The 23014-nt window shown below is 43.0% G+C and overlaps 1 protein-coding gene across 1 annotated transcript in view; it reads right to left on the bottom strand.

Moving 5' to 3' along the window:
• The window catches only part of plcg2 (phospholipase C, gamma 2), a 41599-nt gene that overhangs the window by 5824 nt on the left and 12761 nt on the right, over positions 1 to 23014 (bottom strand). The window contains 28 exon segments of the mRNA XM_030731331.1: positions 24 to 132; positions 282 to 304; positions 307 to 417; positions 2273 to 2476; positions 5425 to 5527; positions 6194 to 6366; positions 7159 to 7231; positions 7316 to 7412; positions 8637 to 8746; positions 8828 to 8896; positions 9191 to 9371; positions 9656 to 9778; positions 10112 to 10312; positions 12303 to 12469; positions 12878 to 12964; positions 13506 to 13601; positions 13681 to 13849; positions 14366 to 14483; positions 16751 to 16836; positions 17000 to 17118; positions 17454 to 17555; positions 19592 to 19664; positions 19755 to 19798; positions 19886 to 19966; positions 20077 to 20161; positions 21099 to 21146; positions 21460 to 21553; positions 21866 to 22015. Of these exon segments, the coding sequence (XP_030587191.1) occupies positions 24 to 132; positions 282 to 304; positions 307 to 417; positions 2273 to 2476; positions 5425 to 5527; positions 6194 to 6366; positions 7159 to 7231; positions 7316 to 7412; positions 8637 to 8746; positions 8828 to 8896; positions 9191 to 9371; positions 9656 to 9778; positions 10112 to 10312; positions 12303 to 12469; positions 12878 to 12964; positions 13506 to 13601; positions 13681 to 13849; positions 14366 to 14483; positions 16751 to 16836; positions 17000 to 17118; positions 17454 to 17555; positions 19592 to 19664; positions 19755 to 19798; positions 19886 to 19966; positions 20077 to 20161; positions 21099 to 21146; positions 21460 to 21553; positions 21866 to 22015 (3096 nt within the window).

The following is a 23014-nucleotide window of genomic DNA, read 5'->3' as shown; positions in this document are numbered from 1 at the left end:
CCTTTGCTTGAGGGCCTCCTTACGATAAACGATGGTCTTGAACTTCTCCTCCGTGTGTCCACACAGCTCCATCTCCACAAATGGACTGGCGATGCTGCGGCCAGGCTTAGGCAGGTGTCTGGCAGCGATCACCTGCAATGAACAAACAACTGCTGTTATAAACACCATCAAAGTGCGTATTTATACTTCAGTTGACCCTGATCGTAACCCGTGTGTGTGTGTGTGTGTGTGGGTGTGTGTGTGTGTGTGTGTGTGTGTGTGTGTGTGTGTGTGTGTCATACCTTGACCACAATGTTGTACTTGACTTTTTCTCCTGATGAGGGTCGTAGCTATCAGAGCGCATGAACTCTGGCTGCAGCACGTAACCCGTTTGTCCGTTCAGACTGAAGAGGGCGCTATTGAGCTGCATGTATTTATCTGGGTGGACACAAGCAGTATTTCACACATTTCAGTATTTCTCCTCTAGGCAGCACATACTGATTTATTTAACAGCACCCATCAGTGATGGGGCTCTCCTCCCACAATGAATGAAAATATGGGATAAATATAGAGGTCAGGATAACATCGCAGCCCCGTCTGATTACAGGAACCCTTCAGCAGACGCCTGATTACCTGCCGCAGAACTATTTTACTCTAATTTGGAGGCTTTGCCTTAAACTTTGATCCAAATACTTTATTTGGATCACTTTTACTTTTAGCAAAAATGTGTTGTCAATATTAACAATACTCATTAATCAAAACTATCGTAATCATGCTGTCAGAGATATTCTGGGATTATCTTTAACATTTCTACAAATACTGTTTGGTAACCATCCCAGAGCAGACACTAACATCTCCATGGAAACAGATTAGAGAAAGTACTGCACTCTGTACAAGTATGTGTACTACATAATGTCTATTTATGTAATCTATAACAATAAGCCAGATATGATGCATACTTACCAAATATTCACATCATATTATACTTGTGTGTGTATAGGAATATTACTTTATAACCTGCTGATATCAGTGCATTATGTATAACATCACTATAATCATAAGGCAACCATGTTGTTTATATTTGAGCAATAGTATTTCTTTCATATTGCTCAATGATGAGTCACAGTCTCCTCAGACTGTTTACTCTAAATACAGCCAAAGTGTACAAAGGTATTAAACATCCAGGAACATCAATATCATGCTGCCAGATTTCATGGCTCAGCTCCGTGTGGAGTCTACAGACCGGAAGGTAAAAAGCTCACAGACTGTATGACGTCAACATCCTGCTGCTTATTTTGTGCAAAAGGATAGCTAAATTTAAGCCAAGGTGCAGACGCAGCGTATGTACCTAAGTACTTAACTAAGTCAAACTAAGTACACCCAACATACACTGCTCAAAAAATAAAGGAACACTTTGGAAACACATCAGATCTCAATGGGAAAGACTGGACAGTCTGAGGTGCAACCTGGCAGAGTCGGATGGACTGAAACATAACGTCCCAGAGGTGTTGTGGTCAGTGTGGGGGCCAGTCAGTCAATCAGTTCCTTCGTCCTCCAGGAACTGCCTGCATACTCTCATCTCATGCGGTACCAGGAGGAACCCAGGACCCACTGCACCATCTGACAGCTCCAAGGATTTCATCCTGATACCTGATGGCAGTCAGGGCTCCATTGGTGGACCTGCCAATTCTGATATTCTATGGCACATGCACAGCACCCACTAGAGGACGTCGGGCCCTCAGGCCACCCTCATGAAGTCTGTTTCTGATTGTTTGGTCAGACATTCACACCAGTGGCTGCTGGAGGTCATTCTGTAGCTCTGGCAGGGCTCTGATTGCAACCTCTGTAAGGTCCAGGTATGGCCTCATGCTACCTGTTGTTAATTTCATGAACACCAAAGCAGCTGAAACTGGTGAACAACCCTCTCTGCTACTTACCTGATCACATCCATATCCCAGAAGTTTCACTGACCTGATGCTAAAAAGTCTTCCTTTCATTTTTTTGAGCAGTATATTTTATATTGGCATGCCTCCCATGACAGTGAAACATCTCATTTTATATGTATATCCTTGCACGGTCATATATGCAGATACTTTGTCATGTTTTTATATTTCCCGTTTATCTTGAAGTTGTGAGGTTGGTCAGCAGATAAAATGTTCTGATCACATTCAGATAAATTACTAAAACAAACAGAAAAATGCTGTAAACTGTCTGTTTCTGCAGATGGTGTGCAGCAGTGCTTTGGAAAACATGCTGTGTGATATTTGCACTGAAATATAAAGTACTGCTGTACCTGCTGTTTGGAAGTTGAGAGCCACCATGTGACAGCCGACAGCCCACAGTGGATAAGGGTCGTAGTTTGAGGACTCCACGCGCTGGGCTTTTGGGTAGATACGACTCAGGGCTTTGCGGTTGTACTGCAGGAAGTCTTTGGTGCGGCTCTTCCCTGGAATCTTGTTCTCCACGAAGGAGCGGATCTCCTTGTAGCTGTAACTATCTGTAGAGACAGGAGAGAGCAGCTATTGGAGATGATCAGTGTTCACTCAGCTCACCTTTGTTGGGAGGGGAGCAGCTGAGGTGTTTGGCCTGAAGAATTCAGCAAATTAGTCCACTGCCATATAAAAAGTGGAATGGCCTCCGACTCCCTTCGGATGTGCAAGATCCTGTCTGTCTCAGGCTGGTGGATTAATTAGGTTGTCTTTAAAAGCTTCATGAAAAGCAGCAAGACTTCTCTTCACATCACCTTAATATGACTATTTATGTTAACTGGCTCTGCAGAAATCAAATTAATTCAGTGTACTTGAACTGAACTGGATGAGGAAGAGCAGAACTTTGACGTCACAGCATCGGTTCAGCTCACAGCTGGGCCATCAAAGCCAGCCCAGCATACTTCAGGATACCTCAAACATCATAAGTGAGCGATGAACAATGCTGTGATTTAGCTTCATATCTGAAGTTTCTCCATCAGGGGCAGCAGCGGGTACACTGAACTGCTGCACAGCTGTTAATGTTTAATATTTCATTTTAGATACACATTAAATGTTCTTAATCATTTTTCTGGTTAAATAAGAGTTACATTAACTCACTGCAGTGAAGTACAGCCTGGCCCGAGTTAAACTCTCAATATGCCACGCAAAATGTTACTGTTGTCATCATTTTGTATTGTTGTGGGATCCCAGCCTTCACTGAGGGTTAATAAGCTGGGACCACCTTCACATGCTATGAGCACTGGACTTACAGAGACGACATCTGACAACCCCGTATCCTTAAAGAGACACCTCAGTTTCATCCATAAAGACGTGATTTGATGACCTCTAGAACAGGTCAGGGTTTTTACCAGGGGAGCCTAGTAAGCATTGTGCTCTGAGAGCAGGTCTGAAATCTGAGAGAAACCAAAGAAACACGGGGTTCCCCGAGAAGGTGGCCAAAGGACCTTCTTTGAGAGCAACAGTAATGTTGTGAAATATGTTTTTATATTTGTTACATTGATTTTTCTTTCCTCCTTTTAAAATGCTTTTTTTCCTTTCTTCTTACTTTGGTGCAAAGCCACTTCCTGGATTGAACACATGTCCCTCTCACACACACACACACACACACCACACACACCACACACACACACTCTAACATCGTTCACTGTCCTGCCGTTTTCCTGGAAGTGTCACATGACCATGTCCAGCTCAAATCTGCCTTGTTCTATTTTAGAAAGTAAAGCATTTAGAAAGTGTATAAATAAATAAATATTTTAACCTCTGCTTGTAAAAGACGTTTTACTTTCAGTGATTAAATAAAGGTTTATAGAAGATTAGACTGAGCTGACTTTACTGGAAATCACTGGAAGTCACATTTAAAGGTCACCAAATAACCTAAAAAGTAACGTCTAAAAGTCAGAAATGAACCAGGTAGCGCCTGCTGATTGACTGCAAGGTCAAATCCACACTGGACTTTAATAAAGGTCTCCTTCAACAACAGTCATGTCGTGTATGACGGCCCCAGTAACTCAGATTAGCAGAGGCGAGGCTCGTTATGGGCTTGAGCTCCCTGTGGCACACCTGTCGATCAAAGTGGCCTTTAAGCGTTGCCAGTATCCAAAGTGGAGGAGGCATCAGTAGATGCACCGTCGTTATGAAGGGGAACGAGCTGTAAACACGCTTCTTTAATCCCGTAAAGTCAGGATTTTAACACTGTATGAACTTGTTGCCACTTGGTTGTACAGTAACTACCGTATTTTCCGGAGTATAAGTCGCACTTTTTTTCATAGTTTGGCTGGGGGTGCGACCTATACTCCGGAGCGACGTATATGTGACATTTAAACACATGAACCAAAATACTCCAGCCACTTGACATCTCGTGAATGCAGTTTAAGGCAGTCTTGCGTAACCTGTGGGCGCAGTGGATGATGGATGGAGAGCACAGCTTAACGGCAACTGGGAGAATGCGCCACCCAACTTTCCTGGAAGTCATTGGATGGATCAAGAAAACATGGGCTTCAGTGACAAACCATCCTGTTGGGATTCAGAAAGGCTGGAAAAATTGGAACTGCAGCTGACGACGAGTCTGACTAACGCGACACAGAAGAGGAAGCGGCGCTTCGTCTACGGAGTGTACGGAATTGTTTAGAAGTGACACCGAGGATGAAGAATTCAATGGATTGATGGTTTGGTTAACTTGTTAGTATGTTCTTTATGCTATGGTTATCTGAATAACTTAATGTTACGTTAACATACCGAACACGTGTTCGTTGTGCGTCATGTAGCTGAATGTGCTACGTTAGCATAACGTAGGCGTAACCGTGTTCGTCCTGTTCTTTAATCCATTATTATTTTAAATTGCCGTTCAAGATGGAATTTCTGCTCTGGGTCTCGGATTCTATCAACCCCCCCCCCCCCCCCCCCAAAAAAAGTGCGACTTATAGTCCAGTGCGACCTATATATGTTTTTTTCTTCTTTATTATGCATTTTTTGGCTGGTGCGACCTATACTCCGGAGCGACGTATAGTCCGAAAAATACGGTAAGTTGCTAGGATACCTTTTTTGACCTTTAACACACAGACGTGTCTTTTTGTTTCTCCCGTTAGAAATAACTCTCTCTACAGACACAAAAGGCACACCAACACTGTCACAGCAGTTTAGCTGAGGCGTAAAATAAATGCTTAGCCTATCAAAAAGGTATTTTACCGTCTGGAACAAACCTCTGAAAATAAGAAGGCCCCAATATTCACTTGAATAAAGATATTATATTCACTTCTTTAGGTTTAGTTGGCAGGTGTGTACTCAGCTTATTTAAATGTAACTGTATGTATCCATTTAACTGGAGGTTTGACACAGGCTGTAATGAGCTTATTCTCACACAGGACCTACAAAGGGAACACCACGTTGACGCTCACATTAAATAAGTGAGCGAAGGCTTCGGTTCAAAGCAGGGTCAGAGCAGTCTGCACGTATTTACCAAAGCGGTCCTTCTCTTTGCTGCGCGGCTGACAGTAGACCACCACGTCCGACATCTCCTTGGCAACCACTGCTTTCTTCTCCACTTCCTCCTGCTGTTTCCTCTGAGATTGGACAGAAAAACAGTCATTTCCTGCTCGCACTGTAATGTGACAGACTACCTCTGAATATATGTGCTTCTGCATCATGCACTTTGTTTCGGTCAGACTCTGTGGTAGCCTAAACCAGCACAGATTCCCGGCACGTAAACCGCCGTGTGAGCTCACAGACATGATTACAGCCATATAAGGAGTCAGTGGTGGTCCTCTTATATTCTACATACACTATATTTTTCATTTCTTTGCTGCTTCCACTTTGTTTTTATTATAAATTATTTTTATTTCTTAGTTTTTTTATTTAGGTCAGTTCAATTTAATTTTATTAGTATAGCACCACCAGAGACTGTTCCCCTTCAAAATAAAAGCTGCGCTTTTTGAAACGCGCTGGTTTCAGCAATGAAGGCCGGACTTTTACTTTGAATGTGGACATTCTTTGTGTCTTTAACAGTTTTACTACCAGTTAGCAGGTGTTTGCAGACACGTCCGTGTCTCCCATTTAAACTACAGGCAGCTGCAGCAGTGTGGAATTCATAATCATTTTCCATTTCTTGGGGAAAACTTGTATTATTTTCAGGCCATTTTATTGTATTTTGGATAATTTTGTTAAAAAGTCACGTTCGCTAATCTATCAGCAAATATAACATGTAATATAATATAACATCAGATCCTCACCTTCTGCTCCATGTCGTACTCCTTGCTCAGCTCTCTCTGCGTAGTGTCCCACGCCACCTGGTACCATTCAAACAGCTCTTCTAGAGAACCTGCAGCCAAGTCAAACTGCAGACTGTCCTCGTCCTTGTCCTGCAGGGTCAGCACGTGGGGCTTCCCGTTTTTACCATTCTTCACTACAAAATGAAGAGAAAGAGATGCAGTTGTGCAGGGTGAAGATAGATGATTAACTCTCCACCTCAAACCCACATTAACACAGGTATACAAACACAGTAACGACGCATTTAGCCAAAATGGAGTCAAACATGCAGTGAAGTGTTCAGGACTAAACCCGAGGACAGCTGCTGTGTGACTGTGTGACAGCTCCGAGGGCAGAAAAGTCCAGATCCTGACTGCATGTTGGGGATTTTCTATATCATCTGTGACCAGTAAACAAAGCTTTTACTGTCTCTGTGCCACTGGATCCTGCTACTGTTTGATGCTCCAGTTATTAAACAGCTCTCAGCAGCCTGAACTATATTCCTTACTGGAGAGCTGGGCCTCGTGTGGGACTCCTCTGATATGTTCAGATTTTGTCAGGTTCACAGGAAAAGGCTGTTTTCTTAAAGAAGGGGATTTTGATGAGATCTGTGAGAGCAGACCATCTGTGAGCTTAATAAACACTTGGCTCCAGTAGCAGATGTATAAAGTAGCTTAAACATGACTGTTCATGTAATTTGATCTGAAGTGATGGTGACACACTGAAGCGTACTGTCAGGATTTACAATAGAAAAGAAAAATTTGATTCTACCAAGTGACGAGTTTCTAACACGGTCTCAGGAAATGAAGCGAGTGCCAACAAAAGGCAGAGATGAGAAATGGTGGCAGTTTTCTTGTTATGCAGCTGGGTATTATTGATTTAAACTGATTATTAAAACACGCAGTAAATACAAAGAACAACAGCAGACACCAACATAACAAGTACTCACAGTTTTGAATGTTGCACTTGGAGATGTCCACAACACCCTTACACAGTTCACCCAGTGGGTTGTCCTCCATTTCCTGTTTCAGTAGACATCACAGATGGGTTTCAGTCTCTACACTGATGCAGTACAGCTGAACTGTGACCTGATTTCTGACCTTTACCTGTACTCTCATGGCAGGTTTAGTGTTGCTGGACACGGGCTCTACGTAGTTAGCAGGAAAGAATAACTGCAACTTTCCACCATAGTCTCCTTTGTACCTGTAATGAGCACAACCACTCAGTTTTATTTATATCACACCAACAGTCACCTCAAGGGGCTTTGTACTGTAATGTAAGACCCCATAACATCAGAGAGAAAACCCACGATCAGACCGTCCCCCTGTGAGGAAACAGGAAAAACACACTATAGGAGAGAGAAGCAGCATAACTAAGAAACTGTAAGTAACCATAAGCCTGCAGTCTGAGAGCAAAGTGCTCTGTTAGAATACTATGTTACTAGGAGATCTTTAACAAACGATGATGCCCAGTCTTTCAAGACTTTGTCATTATGGATGTAACAGGAGCACAGAAGCCAGTATGGGAGAAAAATGCTCTCTCCTTCTAGTCCATCAGTGCTCTCACTGTGTTTTAGATCAGCTTTCAGGACAGCCTGATAATAAAGGAATTACAGCAGTTCATGTCTGATGAATGACTTTTGTGAGTGAAGAAGACTTTTAGTTTACATGAACGATATGGAATCTATCAGTTAAATATGATTCATACCAGCACAGTACATTTCAGTGATCTAATAATCAGCAGCATCAAACGCTGCACTGAAGTCTCACAAGAAAAGCGCAGAGACAAACTCACCGTCAGAGGCCATAAGAGGATCATTAGCAGCCCTCAATAGTGCCGTTTCTGTGCTGTGATGCACTGAGAAACTCATTCCAATCAATCCAGTCCATTATTATTACTCTAAGTAAAATATAGTTAGCAAAGTAACTGCTGAATTACAGCCACCTCCTGTGGTACATAACCTGCTAATAAAGATAAACTGATGGGGTTTAAAACTGAAGCATTCATTAATGGTGAGACTTCATCTTTTAGGAGTGCAGTCTAACACTGATGTTTGGAGAACGTCAGTATTACAGTAAGTTTGGAGAGATCAGCAAGAGAGGACAAATAATCATCAGCAGTTATTAAAGTTGCTGCACTTCTGTGTCCTACTGAAAGGGACAGAAAAAAAAAGGTCACTGCAACACAACAAGACACAGAAGGTACAAAAATAGACACAAAATGACTACAAAGAGGAACAAAGCAACTGCAAATGATCAAAAAAGACAAAAATCCACAACAACTACCACAAAGAGCTACAATGAGACACAAAACATCTAAAAAACAGACACAAACACACAGTTACTGCATAAGACAGTGATCATATGGAGGGTTTTTACACACACCAGCCAAGTACATGCAGAGAAACACACTTGTGTGCGACCTCACCATCCATCAGTCTCCCGGGACACATTGTGTATCAGAGCTCCTTGTGTGAAGCTGAGCTCATCCGGCCTCTTGGCCTGGTAGCTGTATAAAGCCCTGACAGTATTCTGAGGCTGAAGGAGACAAACAGATACAATCCTGTTAAACAATCTGAATCCAAGAAGTCCTCACCAATCTGACAGCTCTGTGCTCACCAACGAGGGCTCGATCTCATTGGGCTCCACGTACGTCTTCACCTCATAGAGGGAGGCGCAGTTCTTCTCCTGTGAACACACACACACACAGCACTAGTAGGATACCATGAACTGTACTCCTGTAGCTCCCCAAGCTGGGTTCACTCTGTCTGGAGCCAGGGGGCAGCAGGTACCCTAGAGCTGATACGGCAGCAACTCTGATACCTGATTAAATGCTGACTGTTTTTCCTGTTTTTCATTTATTTATGTGTTTTCTTAGAAAAATATCAGCTTGTCCAAGTAAATTATTGCCTGGTTTCCTGGTTTAACCTGGTTTAACAGCAGCGAAGTGTCGTGACAGGCTCTGTTCCTACAGAAACTCACTGTGCTGAAGCGGTCGACCAGCTCGGGCGTGACCGGGTAGCGTAGCTTGATCTTGCGATACAGCGGCTTCTTCCTGAAGTAGTTGACCAGCTCCACAAGGCTCTCGAACTCCGTAGTGGTGCCCAGCAAGTACATGTTGCCCTCCTTCTGGATGCGGCAGTGCTTCACCTTACCATCACCTCTGAAGGAGAGAAGATGATGACAAACAGTTACTGTTTGTTATATTATCCTTTATGCAGATGATCACAGTGTGTTCACTATCGGCTGACGGGTGAGGGTGAGGGGGCTGAGGGGGGTGCCGGGGCTCTCTTCCACGTAATCCTGGGCACACCAGATTTATGTCAGAAAAGGACATTTTAGCTCCACTTTCTCACTGATGATGTTTGGGGTCAGTGTATGTAAATAGGTAGTTTTAGAAGTTTTTACTGTAGTAATCCTGACCTTCTGGAGAATTTGGCACAGTACCTGAATGTGATGGCAAAGGAGTCTGGTTCTCCTTCTCTCTGCCGGATGAGGAACGCTCCATCTCTGGGAATCCTCAGCAGGTAATCCTCTGCCTGCCCTCTGCTGAGGTTACTGTAGAACCACCTGCACCACACAAACACAGGAGGGTTACAGCGTGCATTCATTCACAGGCATGTTTATCAGGTGATGCTAAAGAAACATGTGGGTGTGCGAGGGTGTGAATGCTCTGCATGAGTGCTGCACTAAATGTGAGATGTAAAGCTTTCCTACAGTCTGAAATGGAAACCTTAATTGAAGCTTTTCATAGATATATGCTGAGATATCACTTTGGTGCTTATGAAATCTGATGTAGCATTGTACAAAGAACTGTGATACAGAGGGATGAACTCATCAAATCATGTGTGCATTGTGTGTTCATGTATCCATATCTGTCATGTTCCACGCTGTGGGACGAACCCTTCTTGCAGATGTGAGTTGGGCTTTGGTACGGGGTCAGTGAGGCGCAGCTCGAAGTCCTGGCAGCGCAGTGGGCTGTCTCTGTAATGCTGGATCAGGGAGTACACGCTGGGAAAGTGCAGGTTTGGCGTCAGGTAGAAGGCCGTGTGCCCGCCCTCTGAGACCGAGCGAATACGGCAGTGCTGGACCCTCCCACTGCGCCTGAAATGCAAGCAGAACGATGATGATAATGATATCGCCATCACAGCTGTCACTCAAACATCTGGATGCACCTGCTCATTCAAAGGTTTTCTTTTACCATTTCCACCAGGGTAGGAGAAACTATCACAACTGTTAGAGTCGACCTGGTTCTTTATTCTCAGTCAAATGTGTGATGAATACTCAGATTAAACACACTTCAAATAATGAAGTCGGTGGATGTCCAGATCATTAGCCAGAAGCTCAGGCTCCAGACGGTCACCCCAGATTTGAGGTTTTGTTGGAAAAGGAGTTCTGTAATCCTTTCAGTTCAAGAAGTCTAAAAGAGACGACCCTGAGCTGGATGTCTGAGAACCTGCACAGACCTGTGTGTTTTCTATTCTTCGTTATATTCTAGTCTGAGTTTCTATTTCAGTTTTCTGCTCTGTGTAAAGTTTTGGATCACTCTTCTTATTTATTTATGATTCTATTGTGACTTTGTTTCCTTGCTGTGAGATACTCCGTCTCTGGTTTCTGTTTCTTTCATGATTTTCTAGGAATGAATTCAGTTGTTTGGTTCTTGTATTTGCAGCTGTTGTCCTCTTTCTTCTTCTCTGCCACCTTTTCTGTGTTCGCACCGTTCATTCATGTTTCAATGTTTCCTTGTTTCCACTTATGCTGATGTTCACTTCCTGTTTTACCTGTGTTCAACCCCCAGTCAATGTGTTGTGAGTGTCTCTGTGTGCATCTCTGTGTGTCCTGTGGCCTTTGTTGGACAGTCTGCTTCCTGTGTGAGTTTTCCCTGTAACTGTCATTCCGTGTTAGTTTTGGGAATTGTGTGCCTCTGGATATTTCAGCCTTTTGTTGGGTGTTTATGGACTTTAGCATTTTCAGTAAAGCTCACATTTTGTTCCCCCTTTAACCAAAAACACACAGTTTGATCTAAAACTTCACTCTTGCTCTTGGTTCTGTATAACAGAGAGGGCATCTCCCTGGCTCTAAGCACACAAGCCCCACCACCCACTGTTTAAACCTTTCATTTATGAAGGGCTGCCAATCAAAAGAAAGCTGGTTTAAAAAGGTGGTGGCCTCAAATGAAGAGGAGCTAAAACTGCTTCTTTCAGACAGAGGATGCTTACAGACATGAATATTACATTACTTTAAACTGTAAACTCAGGAAAGCTAGACTCAGTACAAGAATAAAACTACAGAACCCAAAATAAGCACAACAGACCCTTTTTTAAACATCCCAAACTGAGTCCAGCATGGAGTCAGCTTGGTCAGCTATCCTGGCATCTGTTGTTAAACCTCATATTAAATCATCTGCAAGCCACTTTGAAACCCACCTCCATGAAAGCCCATGGAAGGACAGGGAAATGTGCTCTCCCTGCTGCAGGCTCTCCTCAGTTCCTGCAGCAGAGCAGTGTTGCCAAATATGAATTATTAACAATCCTATTTTAACTAAAGCGGTCCTGACAGAAATGGTATCATTTAGCAGCCAGAAATACATAAATCTGGTTGTACTCCCCCATGTAGCCCTTACTGGGAGAATAGCCTTGCACTATTTTAAATGATTTCCAGTTAAAACATGAATTTGTAGAAATGTTCACTGGTGGAACTGATCTCATAGTCAGACAGGTCAACAGTTATGTTGTGGTGGACCCCTCAGAGGAGCTGAATGCATTTCCACACAAAGACCAGCACAGATAACATGTCTGATCTTTTCACTTCTGAAGATGTGACGTTAGATACGGATCTGATCTGCTGCACTGCTGACAGACTTTAAGTGCTTCTTCACATGCTTCAAATCTGGATGAAATCAGTTTGAAGCTGTTTACTGCAACTCCACAATACTTTGACGTCACATCATTTTTCCCTGCTGGCCTCTTAGAAACGAAACTGAACACTGGTGGCCTCAGTATTTAGGTCCTACCTCACCTTCAGGCCACATCCTTTGGAAGAGGTAGTCCTTAGAAAGGGACGTCATATTATATTTAAACATGGGACACGGTACCAGAAGGAGAGGGTGAAGTCCGTGACGAAGGTGTCGCTCTGTCGGACCAAGAAGGTGCCATCTCTGCCCCCCGTCTCTGCACAGTAATCCTGGATCAGTCGCTCAGCCATCAGCCTGCCTTCCATGCGGCCGTGAAACCACGGCTCTGAGCAGTGAAGCTCCTGATACTGAAAAACACATTTTTAACACGTCTTACCTTTAATTTACACACCAGAATGCCTTGTTACAAACAAAGTTATAAATAATAGAAAGCTTGGAGCTTTCTCACCAATCCATAACTATTAAAAATGAAGTCTAGCTCAGCCATCAATGGTAGACCGTTATTATATATCAGCAGGTGATATCACTTTAATACCAAATTCATTTGTACTTTTGCTTTAGTGTAATTTGTATACCTAAATATGACCAATCTACTGTGTATTTCAGTATAAAATTCAGGTTTTTATTACAGAAGCCTGAGGTCTGTCACACCCCTGCAGCTTTCAGAATTATTGGCAGCCAACAGGAGGGCTTTTATTTTGTAATTAGTAAAAACATCTTCCAACATGAAGTTCCAGCCTCCCTCTTTGTTTTACCTTCCTGGGATCTTCGTCCTCTTCCTCGTACTCCTCTGCGTAGTACAGTTTATCGTCAGAGATCACACAGTAGTGCTTGTTCCACCGCTGACAAAGAGAGAGGAACATTTACATCTTCACCTTCATGAAAAACACACCACCTGCACAGGAAGTCTTTCAAAAAGGCTCATTATGAGATTCCATCATGGAAGGACTACTGAACAGGTCAAAAGGGACCCAAAGCATCAGGAGCCATTTTTAACCCTCAAAAACAAATCAGGAAGAGACATAAAGTACCACAAAATGAGACCAGACCTACTCACAAATACACAAACAACTATGGAGAGACAAAATAATTACAAAGAGACCCACAATGACTCCACAGTGAACTGCAACAAGAGGAAAAACCAACCCTCTGTGAGCTTCACATACACAACATCTCAGTCACTTCAGTTTGTTACAACTGATGCAGCAGTTTAATCTGACCATCATAAAGGAAACAGCACCGAACGAGCTGATCTGCCTCCTCTGATTGGATTTCAGGACATTTCAAGTGTAGAACAAACATCACGGACTGACTCAGTCTTTGACCCTTTAAACTTCAAATCTCTTCTTCTAGCTGCACTCTCTTGACGTTGTAGGATGGTACCTGGTCCACAGGGTCCCAGATCTCCAGGTCTCCTTGTTTTTGCCCCTTTCTGAAGTCCTTGGTGGTCCCTCCTCCCTCCACACTGAGCTTCTTGTGCTGCTCAAAGCCGAGAAAGAGAGCACGGTTATCAGGACACGTTTCTCAGTGGCACATGAATACTTTGAGCACCCAGTACCTTCAGGATGATCTTGCCCTTCAGCTGCGAAGGTGAAGGCAGCTGCTCAGCCATGTGCTCCACAGGTTCAGTCAGCAGTTTGTCTCCAAACACTTCTCTGAAGAGCCGAGCCATCTGACGCTGCTGCTCTAAAGGACAATGCTCCTCTATGGACAGGATCACCGGGAACCTGAGACCACAGGTGGTTACCAAAGACATGGTTATTGAACGGTGTCATGGAAAACCAGAGCAGAGCGATAAAGTCACACAGAAAACAATCACTTCAGATTACTGCTGCTAAAAGTCGTTCATCCAGCTCCTGAATGACGGGGTGCACTTAGATTTTCACACACTGCTTCTGCGTTTTGGTTTAAACAGATCGCTGTAATACATCATGCTGTGCTGCTCCTCTGCGGTTGTATTTAGCTCATTTTAAGACCTGCTAAGGAGCAGAGGTTTTCTGAATACATCCTGGTATGTACAACCTTTGAACTGACAGAAGGTGTGCATCCAAACAGAGACAAAACCACTACACTATGTTTATGCCATCAGGTAATCGGCCCTTGGGTTGCATGTGTTACTCAAGAGCACCTCGTAAGCCAAAAAAAGTATAATTAATTAATTAATTTAATTTAAATAGTTAATTTATCTGGATACAATATAAGCAAGACGTTTTGTGTGACAGGTGTACTGTTTCTATTCTTACTCTGAGGTGACAAAAGCATGCTCATTTATCGCTTTGACGACGTCCTCAAACTTGATCTTAGTCGTCCTGGTCCAGCCGTGGTAAATGATTGGCTCCCCGGGGCCCTCCCAGCAGTCCACTGTTTAACACAAAGCAGGTATTCTGAATACAGACTTGACATGAAATTAAAGTGCTCAGGTCCGTTTTTCAGAAGCCATTTCAGATCCTGAAAACTGCAGCGCTCACTGTCACCATATACAGAGTTATTCAGTACTTTCACAGTAAATACAGGAAAATATTTACTGTAGATTAAAGCTCTTCAAAACTGTGTCCATCATATTTTGTATTTTCATGTAGATAAGTTAAAGAAATTATGTTTATAGTGTAATGGTAGGAGTCAGCCATGGTTCACTGACATTTACATCACAAGTTACTGAGCATTAAATAAAAGATGAAGATGTTTGAAAAGGCCCAAACCAGTGACCGGACAAAATCATTAATATAAATACACTACAGTACTAAATGTATTCACTCGTCTGTCTTCTCACACACACACACGCACACACACATGAACCTGAGTAACATCCATTCTTAATCCAGAGGCTATGATGTGGGCCCACCCTCTGCAGCTATAACAGCTTCAGCTCTTCTGGGAAGTCTTTCCACAGGTTTAGGAGTGTTTATGGGAATTTCTGACCATTCTTCCAGAAGCACATCTGTGAGGTCAGACACTGATGTTGGAGAGAAGGCCTGGCTCACAGTCTCCGCTCTAATTCATCCCAAAGGTGTTCTTTCGGGCTGAGGTCAGGACTCTGTGCAGGCCAGTCAAGTTCTTCCACACCAAACTGGCTCATCCATGTCTTTATGGAGCTGCATTGTGCTCTGGTGTGCAGTCATGTTGGAACAGGAAGGGGCCATCCCCAAACTGTTCCACAGAGTTGGGACTGTAGTGATTGACTCTGCAGAAAGTTGGTGACCTCTGTGCACTATGACCCTCAGCATCCACTGACCCCACTCTGTGATTTTACATGGCCTACCACTTCATGGCTGAGCTGCTGTCGTTCCCAATCACTTCCACTTTGTTATAATCCCACTAACAGCTGACTGTGGAATATTTAGCAGTGACTGGACTCTGTGCACAGGTATCATCCTATCACGGTACCACGCTGGAACTCACTGAGCTCCTGAGAGCGACCCATTCTTTCACTGAAGTTTGTAGAAGCAGTCTGCATGCCTAGGTGCTGGTTTATACACCTGTGGAAGTGACTGGAACACCTGAACTCAGTGATCTGTATGGTGAGTGGATGCTTTTGGTGATATAGTGTCAAAATGGTGTATCAAAACAGACATTATAGCTAAAATAAAGACATTGCTGTTTCAATGACTCATCTTTGTTGTACCTCAGTATTACGGCCACTGAGGCGGTCGTCACGCCTGACATTAACATGTGTCATGAGTAAGCCAATCAAACGTGGACAGCTCACAGAAATCATCACTTGTGTCTTGACTAAGTGCTAGTGGTCAGTTCTCACTTACTTGTTTGATGTGCAAATAAACATTTATAGATTTTCCATTTCCAAAAGGTAGCTGTGCAGCTACTCCGCCTATCTGTAGGAAATCAGACTATATATAAAAGATGAATTTAGAAACTGTGACATCAGCCAGTAGTTTGTGGACAAAGACTCCAGCTTGGTATTTTGATCGTTGCTGACCAGCTTTTTTTTTTTTGGTAAACACGCTTAATTGACGAGATACCTGAGCAGGGTTAGGGTTAGAGCAGGAGAGGTTCTCCAGTGTTAGTGCTGGCAAACTGGTTGGGACGGTGTACAAACGGCTTAAAAGAATGTTCAATAATTCACGTCATCTTGAAGTTGTTACAAGAAAATTGGCACCACACTTTTGGAGCCAGCCTCAAGTGGCCGCTGGAGGAACTGCAGTCTGTGGCACTTCCACTTGGTCCTTTTTATGGCCTGGATGTTGCGCCTTGCTCGGGACACATTTGCTCACACGGGTAAAAATGTGACTATTTTGTGCCCAAACCAACACCTCGAGATAGCCGTTTGAACGATCAGCACTTTGTTAATACTTCTCGAGTGCTTATATGTGTTCTTTGAGCTGTCCCAGAATCAGCTTTTGTTAATGCTGCTGTTGTCTAGATTTAGATTTGTTGTCTGTTGTTTGATGTTTTTTGTCTGACCTGCCAGGTACTACAGATGAAAAGTAGCCTTTTTGGCTAATTCTGGCATATTTACATTTTGATGTTCATTAATGTGTGCTGTCCCTTTTAAATAAATAAAACAAACAAACAAACAAGCCAACATGCATGTTAATGTCAGGTCTGAACAGTTTGTAACTGTCAAAACTGAAGCATCTACGATCCGGGTGGAACACGTGCAGGATACTAACATTCAACACAGCGGCATCCCAGACGCAGAGAGCGAACATAAGCTTCTGTGGACGACTCACTGCGAATCTGATCACCTGTCAGGTAGCTGTTGGCGAGACACACAACATCATGTATTTCACAAATATAAGACGTTGGTCCTGCACCTCTGCAGTGCAGGATATCTGTTTAATAAAGGTCCAATATGTGAATGTTATTCAGCTTCATTAACATGCATGAGCTCTGTGAGTGCTCGTGGAGTCAAAACTGACGTGTTGTGCGAGGAGCTGATCCAGTAATGCGACAAAGGATTGTTCATGTCCACAGTGCTGATGTCCGAGCACCTCTCATCCCAGATGGAATTCTCCTTGGAAAACAGGAAGCCGAGGAACTAGAACAGGAGAAGAGCTTCAGATTTTACAGTAAGCTGAGCCGTTCCACCAGGCTGTAACCCGCAGCCAGCTGCTGACTGACGTTTACCCTGAGGAGGCAGCATTTACTGTGACTCAAACTGCACTGCTTCATGCAGATGTCTCATATACTAAACACAATCCAAGACGCCAAAATTTCCCATCAGTGCTGCTACTGTTGGATCTCACAGCTGTACAGCTGTTACTGAATGGGAATACATGTGTTCACTTAGAAATTCCAAAGACTAGAAGCTATTTTTAGTCACTCAATGTTTCAGCACACAACAAATATTTTCACTGATGATCTGCTGAATACCTCACTGACAGTGAACTCGGGGTCATTGGTTTTTCTCATGGTGTCATCAATAAAAGTGGTCATCAGCTCTCTGACCTGGTTCAGATCATTGGCCCAGGCCTCCTGATGGTGAAAGAAGGAAATGGACAGACTGAGAGACTGTTAGCACACTGGTGGATGCTCATATTAAACCAACAGTTAGGTCAGCATATGTACAAGAAATCCATGTGACCCAAAACTCAGATCTCAGACTGCAGGATGGTTGTTTTCCCTTTTTTCTAGTCTGGGAGCTGCATGACATCAACCAAAGAGGAAATCCCTGAAGCTCCACCCACCTTTGGAGCACTCTGCATACGAAGAACACGTCAGAAGAAAACGATCTAAACAGACGGTGGAGCTGACGGGCTCGTTCCAGGCAGAGGGTACATTAGGCCCAGTTTCTATCAGGGCAGCGTTTTTTCTAAACCACCATCGGTGCAGCGAGCACGCTGCGACTCCAACTCTGCTATAAGTGGAAAAACGCCGGCAGTCATGTTTCAGCTGTCGAGCCCCGCGCTACGATGACTCTGGAGAAAGCTCCAGGATTCAAAGTGAGACACTGTCACAGCTACAGTTTATCTAATCTAAGCTTCCCTTCCACCCTCATTATTATTATTATTATTATTATTATTATTATTGTAATACAGCACCTGATGCCTTCAGGTGGAGGCTTCTTACAGCTCACAGTATTCTGTAAAACAATTAAAGATCTTCTTCAGAACATTTATGACATCTGAGTACAATCCAAACTAGTTTTGATACACTGGTCACATAAATCGCTGTAATGTTGCATTTTCGTGTGTTTCCTGTTTTCAAACTAACACACGATCATAGTTTCAGGTCTCATACAAATCCCTAAACTCCAAACCGACACACAGCATTTCACAGCAACAAGAACCAGAAGAACTTCTCTGTTTAATGAGGAAGTTAATATTATTGTCTCTATAATGAATAATATCATATTACTGTTCCCCTTATATTTTTAGTCTTCTTATGAATAAGAACTGAAAATAATTGGCCTCCTAACATCTGTGGCCTGTGCAGGGGTAACATCCAAACCTGTCCAAGAAGTTTGTTGGAGCATCCAAATGGGAATGTTTTAATAGAAATATCATACCAAAAATATACAAGACTTCATCTGAACTGGAACATCTCCAAGCTTCTGAAAATGTGCCCCAAACTCAACCCTACCCTAAACCAGGAGCGTCTCTGGTGACCTGACGGACGTCATCACCCTCCTAAAAATAATGAGTTTGATTTTTGCCTAAATCATCATAATTTCAGTGTTTGGTTCAGTTTTTTTTAAGGTTTCAAGGTTTCTTTATTGTCATATATATGTAAACATAAAATGAAAACATATAATGAAATTTTGCGTTCCAGAACACCCATCCAAGAAATACAAAGAACAGAAGCAAACAGGGGGGGCAGGTGTCCTGAGGTCATGCAGCGCTACCTTTAGCAGAAGAACAGAAAGAGATACACTGGGATAGGTAGGTTAAAAAAAAATCATCTCGTACTGTGTTCATTATAAACACCGTACGAGGTTCCAAAAAACACCTCAGCATAAGCATATTTGCACATTTAAAGCCAGGATAGCAGTATGGTGGGTAAGGTCAGGTCAGGAGGGCATGCAGACGGAGACGAGAGGGTGGGGGCATTGTGGAGCCCAGATGCCAGCTCCTAGCCAAAAAAGACTTTTAGGATAATTTTAAGAGGAGGATGATATTAAAGTTGTTACAGTGTCGCTGCAGCCGTGTTTTTCTAGTGTGTCCAAAGAAACGATTACAATCATAAAGATTCAGCAGAGAAATAAATGTGCAGCTTAATATAAATAAGACAGATTTCCTTCACTGATCTCTGCATTTCACCCGTCCCAAAGACCAGGAGACATTTGATGACTTTGCCCCAAAATCAGCTTTAAAATGTGTTTGTCCCTGCGAGCTGTCCTCATACACATGAAACAGGAAGGAAAGGTTTTATGAACAAAGCACATTTACTGATATCTTTGCTAACGAGCAGAAAGACGCGCCCTCTGCCACACAGCTGGTCCCCGACCTTTGCTGCTCATGTGATTGGTTTAAGCTCCTCTGACCAGCTCATTATTCCCGAAGCTTCTTTACCTGCTGCTGATAGATGAGAAATCTTTGAAAGTCGTGCAGGAGAACAGCCGAGGCGTCTGGCTTATCCGTGTTACTGCGTGATGGAAGAGAGGGAACACACATTCAAACGATCCAAACATCCTTCATCAGATTTATGATTACTTACAGGAAGATGGGACCTCACCCCAGAATAAAAGCACACGATTCTTTTTTGAACTCATCAAGAATCTGAGAAAAAAAAACAGCATAAATTAAAAGTCTAGAAAAAATTACAGCAGTGCAGTAATTTAGATCATGTCATTAATTCATACCAACCTCATTCTGTTCAAACATGATGAGGTTATAAAATTTATGAAACTGCTCAAAGTCCAGGCGATCCTTCTTTGCTCCCACTTCCTGTGAAAGCAGGACATGAAAGCTGTGATCGAGCTGACGGGATCGTCCACAGAGACCCGGAATATTTAGTAGGTTTAATGATTTCTGAAAAGGAGTGAGACGGAAAATACCTGGAATTTATCTTTCAGAGCGCGAGAGCTCAGGGCCTTGTAGTTGATCAAAGGAAGCAGCGCCTTCAGTTCCTTCATGGAGATGCTGGAAAAAACAGTGATCAGGCTGGAAACCATCGAAAGCTTCCTGATTGTAACACGTTCAGAGTTTCTCCTGCGTGCTGTGACAGCAGGTATCTAACTGGATTAATGCAGGTGTGGCTGCAGATGAACATGTCGTTGGCTCCAGTCATTCATGAGAAAATGAAACTGGGTGAAACTGAGTAATTCCATATAAAATCAACCAAATATGAACAGTTCCCACCCCATGAGAAAATCCCTTTAGTCTATGCTAAACATTAACATGTCCTCAGATAGTAGAGATGGTATCCACATGAAATGTTCAGCATCAGGATGACAGGATATGTTTTCTGATGATTCGCTGAAGAAAACGTGTAACAGGAAGCTGCTCATGTGAAACATCTGTTTTCCCTGCATCCTTTTTACATTCTCATCTTCTAGCTGTGATTTCATCTTTGTTAAAATTATTTTCTAATCCAGTCACAAACATATGAACAGCTGAGAAATCAAACTGCTGTTTATAGATCGCACATATCGATCAAACAGCGTCACAGAGGATGCTCTCCTCACAGTTCGTTGCTTCTTCTCTCTTTTATCATTTAACTGAACTTTAGAGGGGAACGACCCACTGCTGTGACACGTGTTCACTGCACGATTTCACCAAATCCCCAACGAGGAACCAAATACATTGTTACAACAATTGGTTCAATAGCTACATGTTCTTTATGGATGTTCTATATAGTTTGCTACAATTTATACACATTAATACTGTTAAATAATATCCAGTGTAAAGGGACCTATGGTAAACACGGTGTGTGTTGTGGATATACTGGAGCTGGTACTGGTGTGACTGGTGTGACTGGTGCTCTCGGGGTTCATCACTGACAGAGATCAGAAAACACCAGTCTGGATTTATGGAGTAAAAAGTATCAAACTAAACAGTAACTAGATATTTACTGTACCTGTTTGTCTTGGTCTGATTAACAGAATACATCTGCTTCCTCAGCCAGCTGGAGGGGCAATAACACAGAGAGATCAATGATTGGACCAGTGTGTGTGTGTGTGTGTGTGTGTGTGTGTGTGTGCGTGTGTGTGAGAGAGAGTGAAGTCACTCCCATGAAGTCATGTTAGGATCCACCTCCAACATGATCGTGTTCATGAACATTTGAGGTTTTGGTCTGAGCACAAATGTAAACTGAGCTGTTTTTCTGGTGGTTTAACGTTTAAGTAATGTTTGCTTTAACCAAGTAGCAGTTATGGTGAGAATACATGAATATGTGATATTGTCTGAAGACATGAAAACACAGCCGTATGCCTGCCCACCTCTCTATGAGAACTGGAGTGGGGGATGCCAGAGTCTCCTCCCTCAGCATTTCGAGGCCAATCAGCCATTTCTGCGCCTCATCCACAGAATCAGCTGTAAACGAGTAAAAACAGTCACATGACCAACGACCTTCACAAACAAAGCCCGTGGAGTTTGTATATGACACAGGGAACATCAAAGCTGCTGTTCATCCTAAAACAAATGAGATGGTGATTAGACTCTTGTTCACAGCAGAAGCACCGTGCACTTCCTGGAGCAACAGGTGCGTTTCACAGAGGAGCCTAATGTACTGAAAAACCCGAAAAAATGAAAAGATGCAAATAGATCACGCAAATCCACTCAGCAACTAAAGGTCTGTCACATGCAGCAGATGCAGATTTTGGTGTTAAATCCAGAAGGCTTCACCTCCCAGACTGAGGGTGTTGAGCACAAACTGAGAGCCGTAGAAGATGGTGAAGCAGGTGTTCTCATCGTGCTTGTCCTTCCCATCTTTAAAGCGCTCAAAGTCCTTGGAGTTCCTCCCTGGACGGATCTCTCTGATCTCAGACAGGTCCACTGAAACACAGCATGTTTATGGTGGTTAGTGTTTTTAAAAAGAGAGGAGTTGACTTTTCAATACCATCATCCCCATCATCCCCTCTCATTGTACATCCTGTATGATGGCAATAAAGGTATTTTATTGTATTTTATTGCATGCATGGAAAACAAAAAAAGGGGCCCTGTGATGCATATTCCTATATTCTAAGCATGGACTCGAGCATCTTAAACTGGGCCTCCATGCAGCCCTCAGATCATCTTCTGTCTGTCCCCGCCTACTCTCTTAATCAAACCTACTACTGATTGGATTCCCCTCTCAAACAGAAGGTATGGACAACAGTGGGCAGGGGTTTTGTGCTCACAGCTAGAGCTATGAGTCTGAGATGATTATACTGTATTAACAATATCCCCAATCTGTTCCATCACACAAAGCCAAGAGCAGAAAATCCATGTGTGTTTAGAGCAGCCTGAGCCTGGATTACCTCATCTTTGAACTTTCGTCCAGTTTACTGTATCCAGCAACAGTTCATATAAAAGATAATGAGGAAAAGCAGGAGAGGTCCACTTAAAAATGACTGCACAAACTGTGTGATTCATGCATCAGGTAATGGGACAGGTAATGATCCATCAGGCTCCTGTGCATCAATATAATAAACTAATCAGTAAGCATAGTTTTTCATTTCCTTTTTAAAATGAAATATTGATGATAATAATAATAAAGTTAAACCACACCATCAAGGAGAACAAGGAGACGGAACACACTCACTGTTTCATGAATTGATTGAATATTGATTGGTTGAATATTGTGATGTATGGTTAACTACCTTGTTTGGGCCACAATCATCTGTGAAGGCTGAATTACAGCAACTTCATAAAGCTGATATTCAAAACAACCAGCAAACCCAGACTCCTCCCTCAGATTGGCAGATGGGGAAGTGTGATTCATCCCTCCAGAGAACACGTCTCTGCTGCTCTAGAGTCCAGTGGCGGCGTGCTTTACACCACCTGGTGATGTAA

This window comes from Archocentrus centrarchus, chromosome 6 (genome assembly GCF_007364275.1).
Source record: "Archocentrus centrarchus isolate MPI-CPG fArcCen1 chromosome 6, fArcCen1, whole genome shotgun sequence".
Classification (NCBI taxonomy): Eukaryota; Metazoa; Chordata; class Actinopteri; order Cichliformes; family Cichlidae; genus Archocentrus; species Archocentrus centrarchus.
Note: the sequence above shows the minus strand (reverse complement) of the source record. Positions and strands in the feature narration are given on the sequence as shown.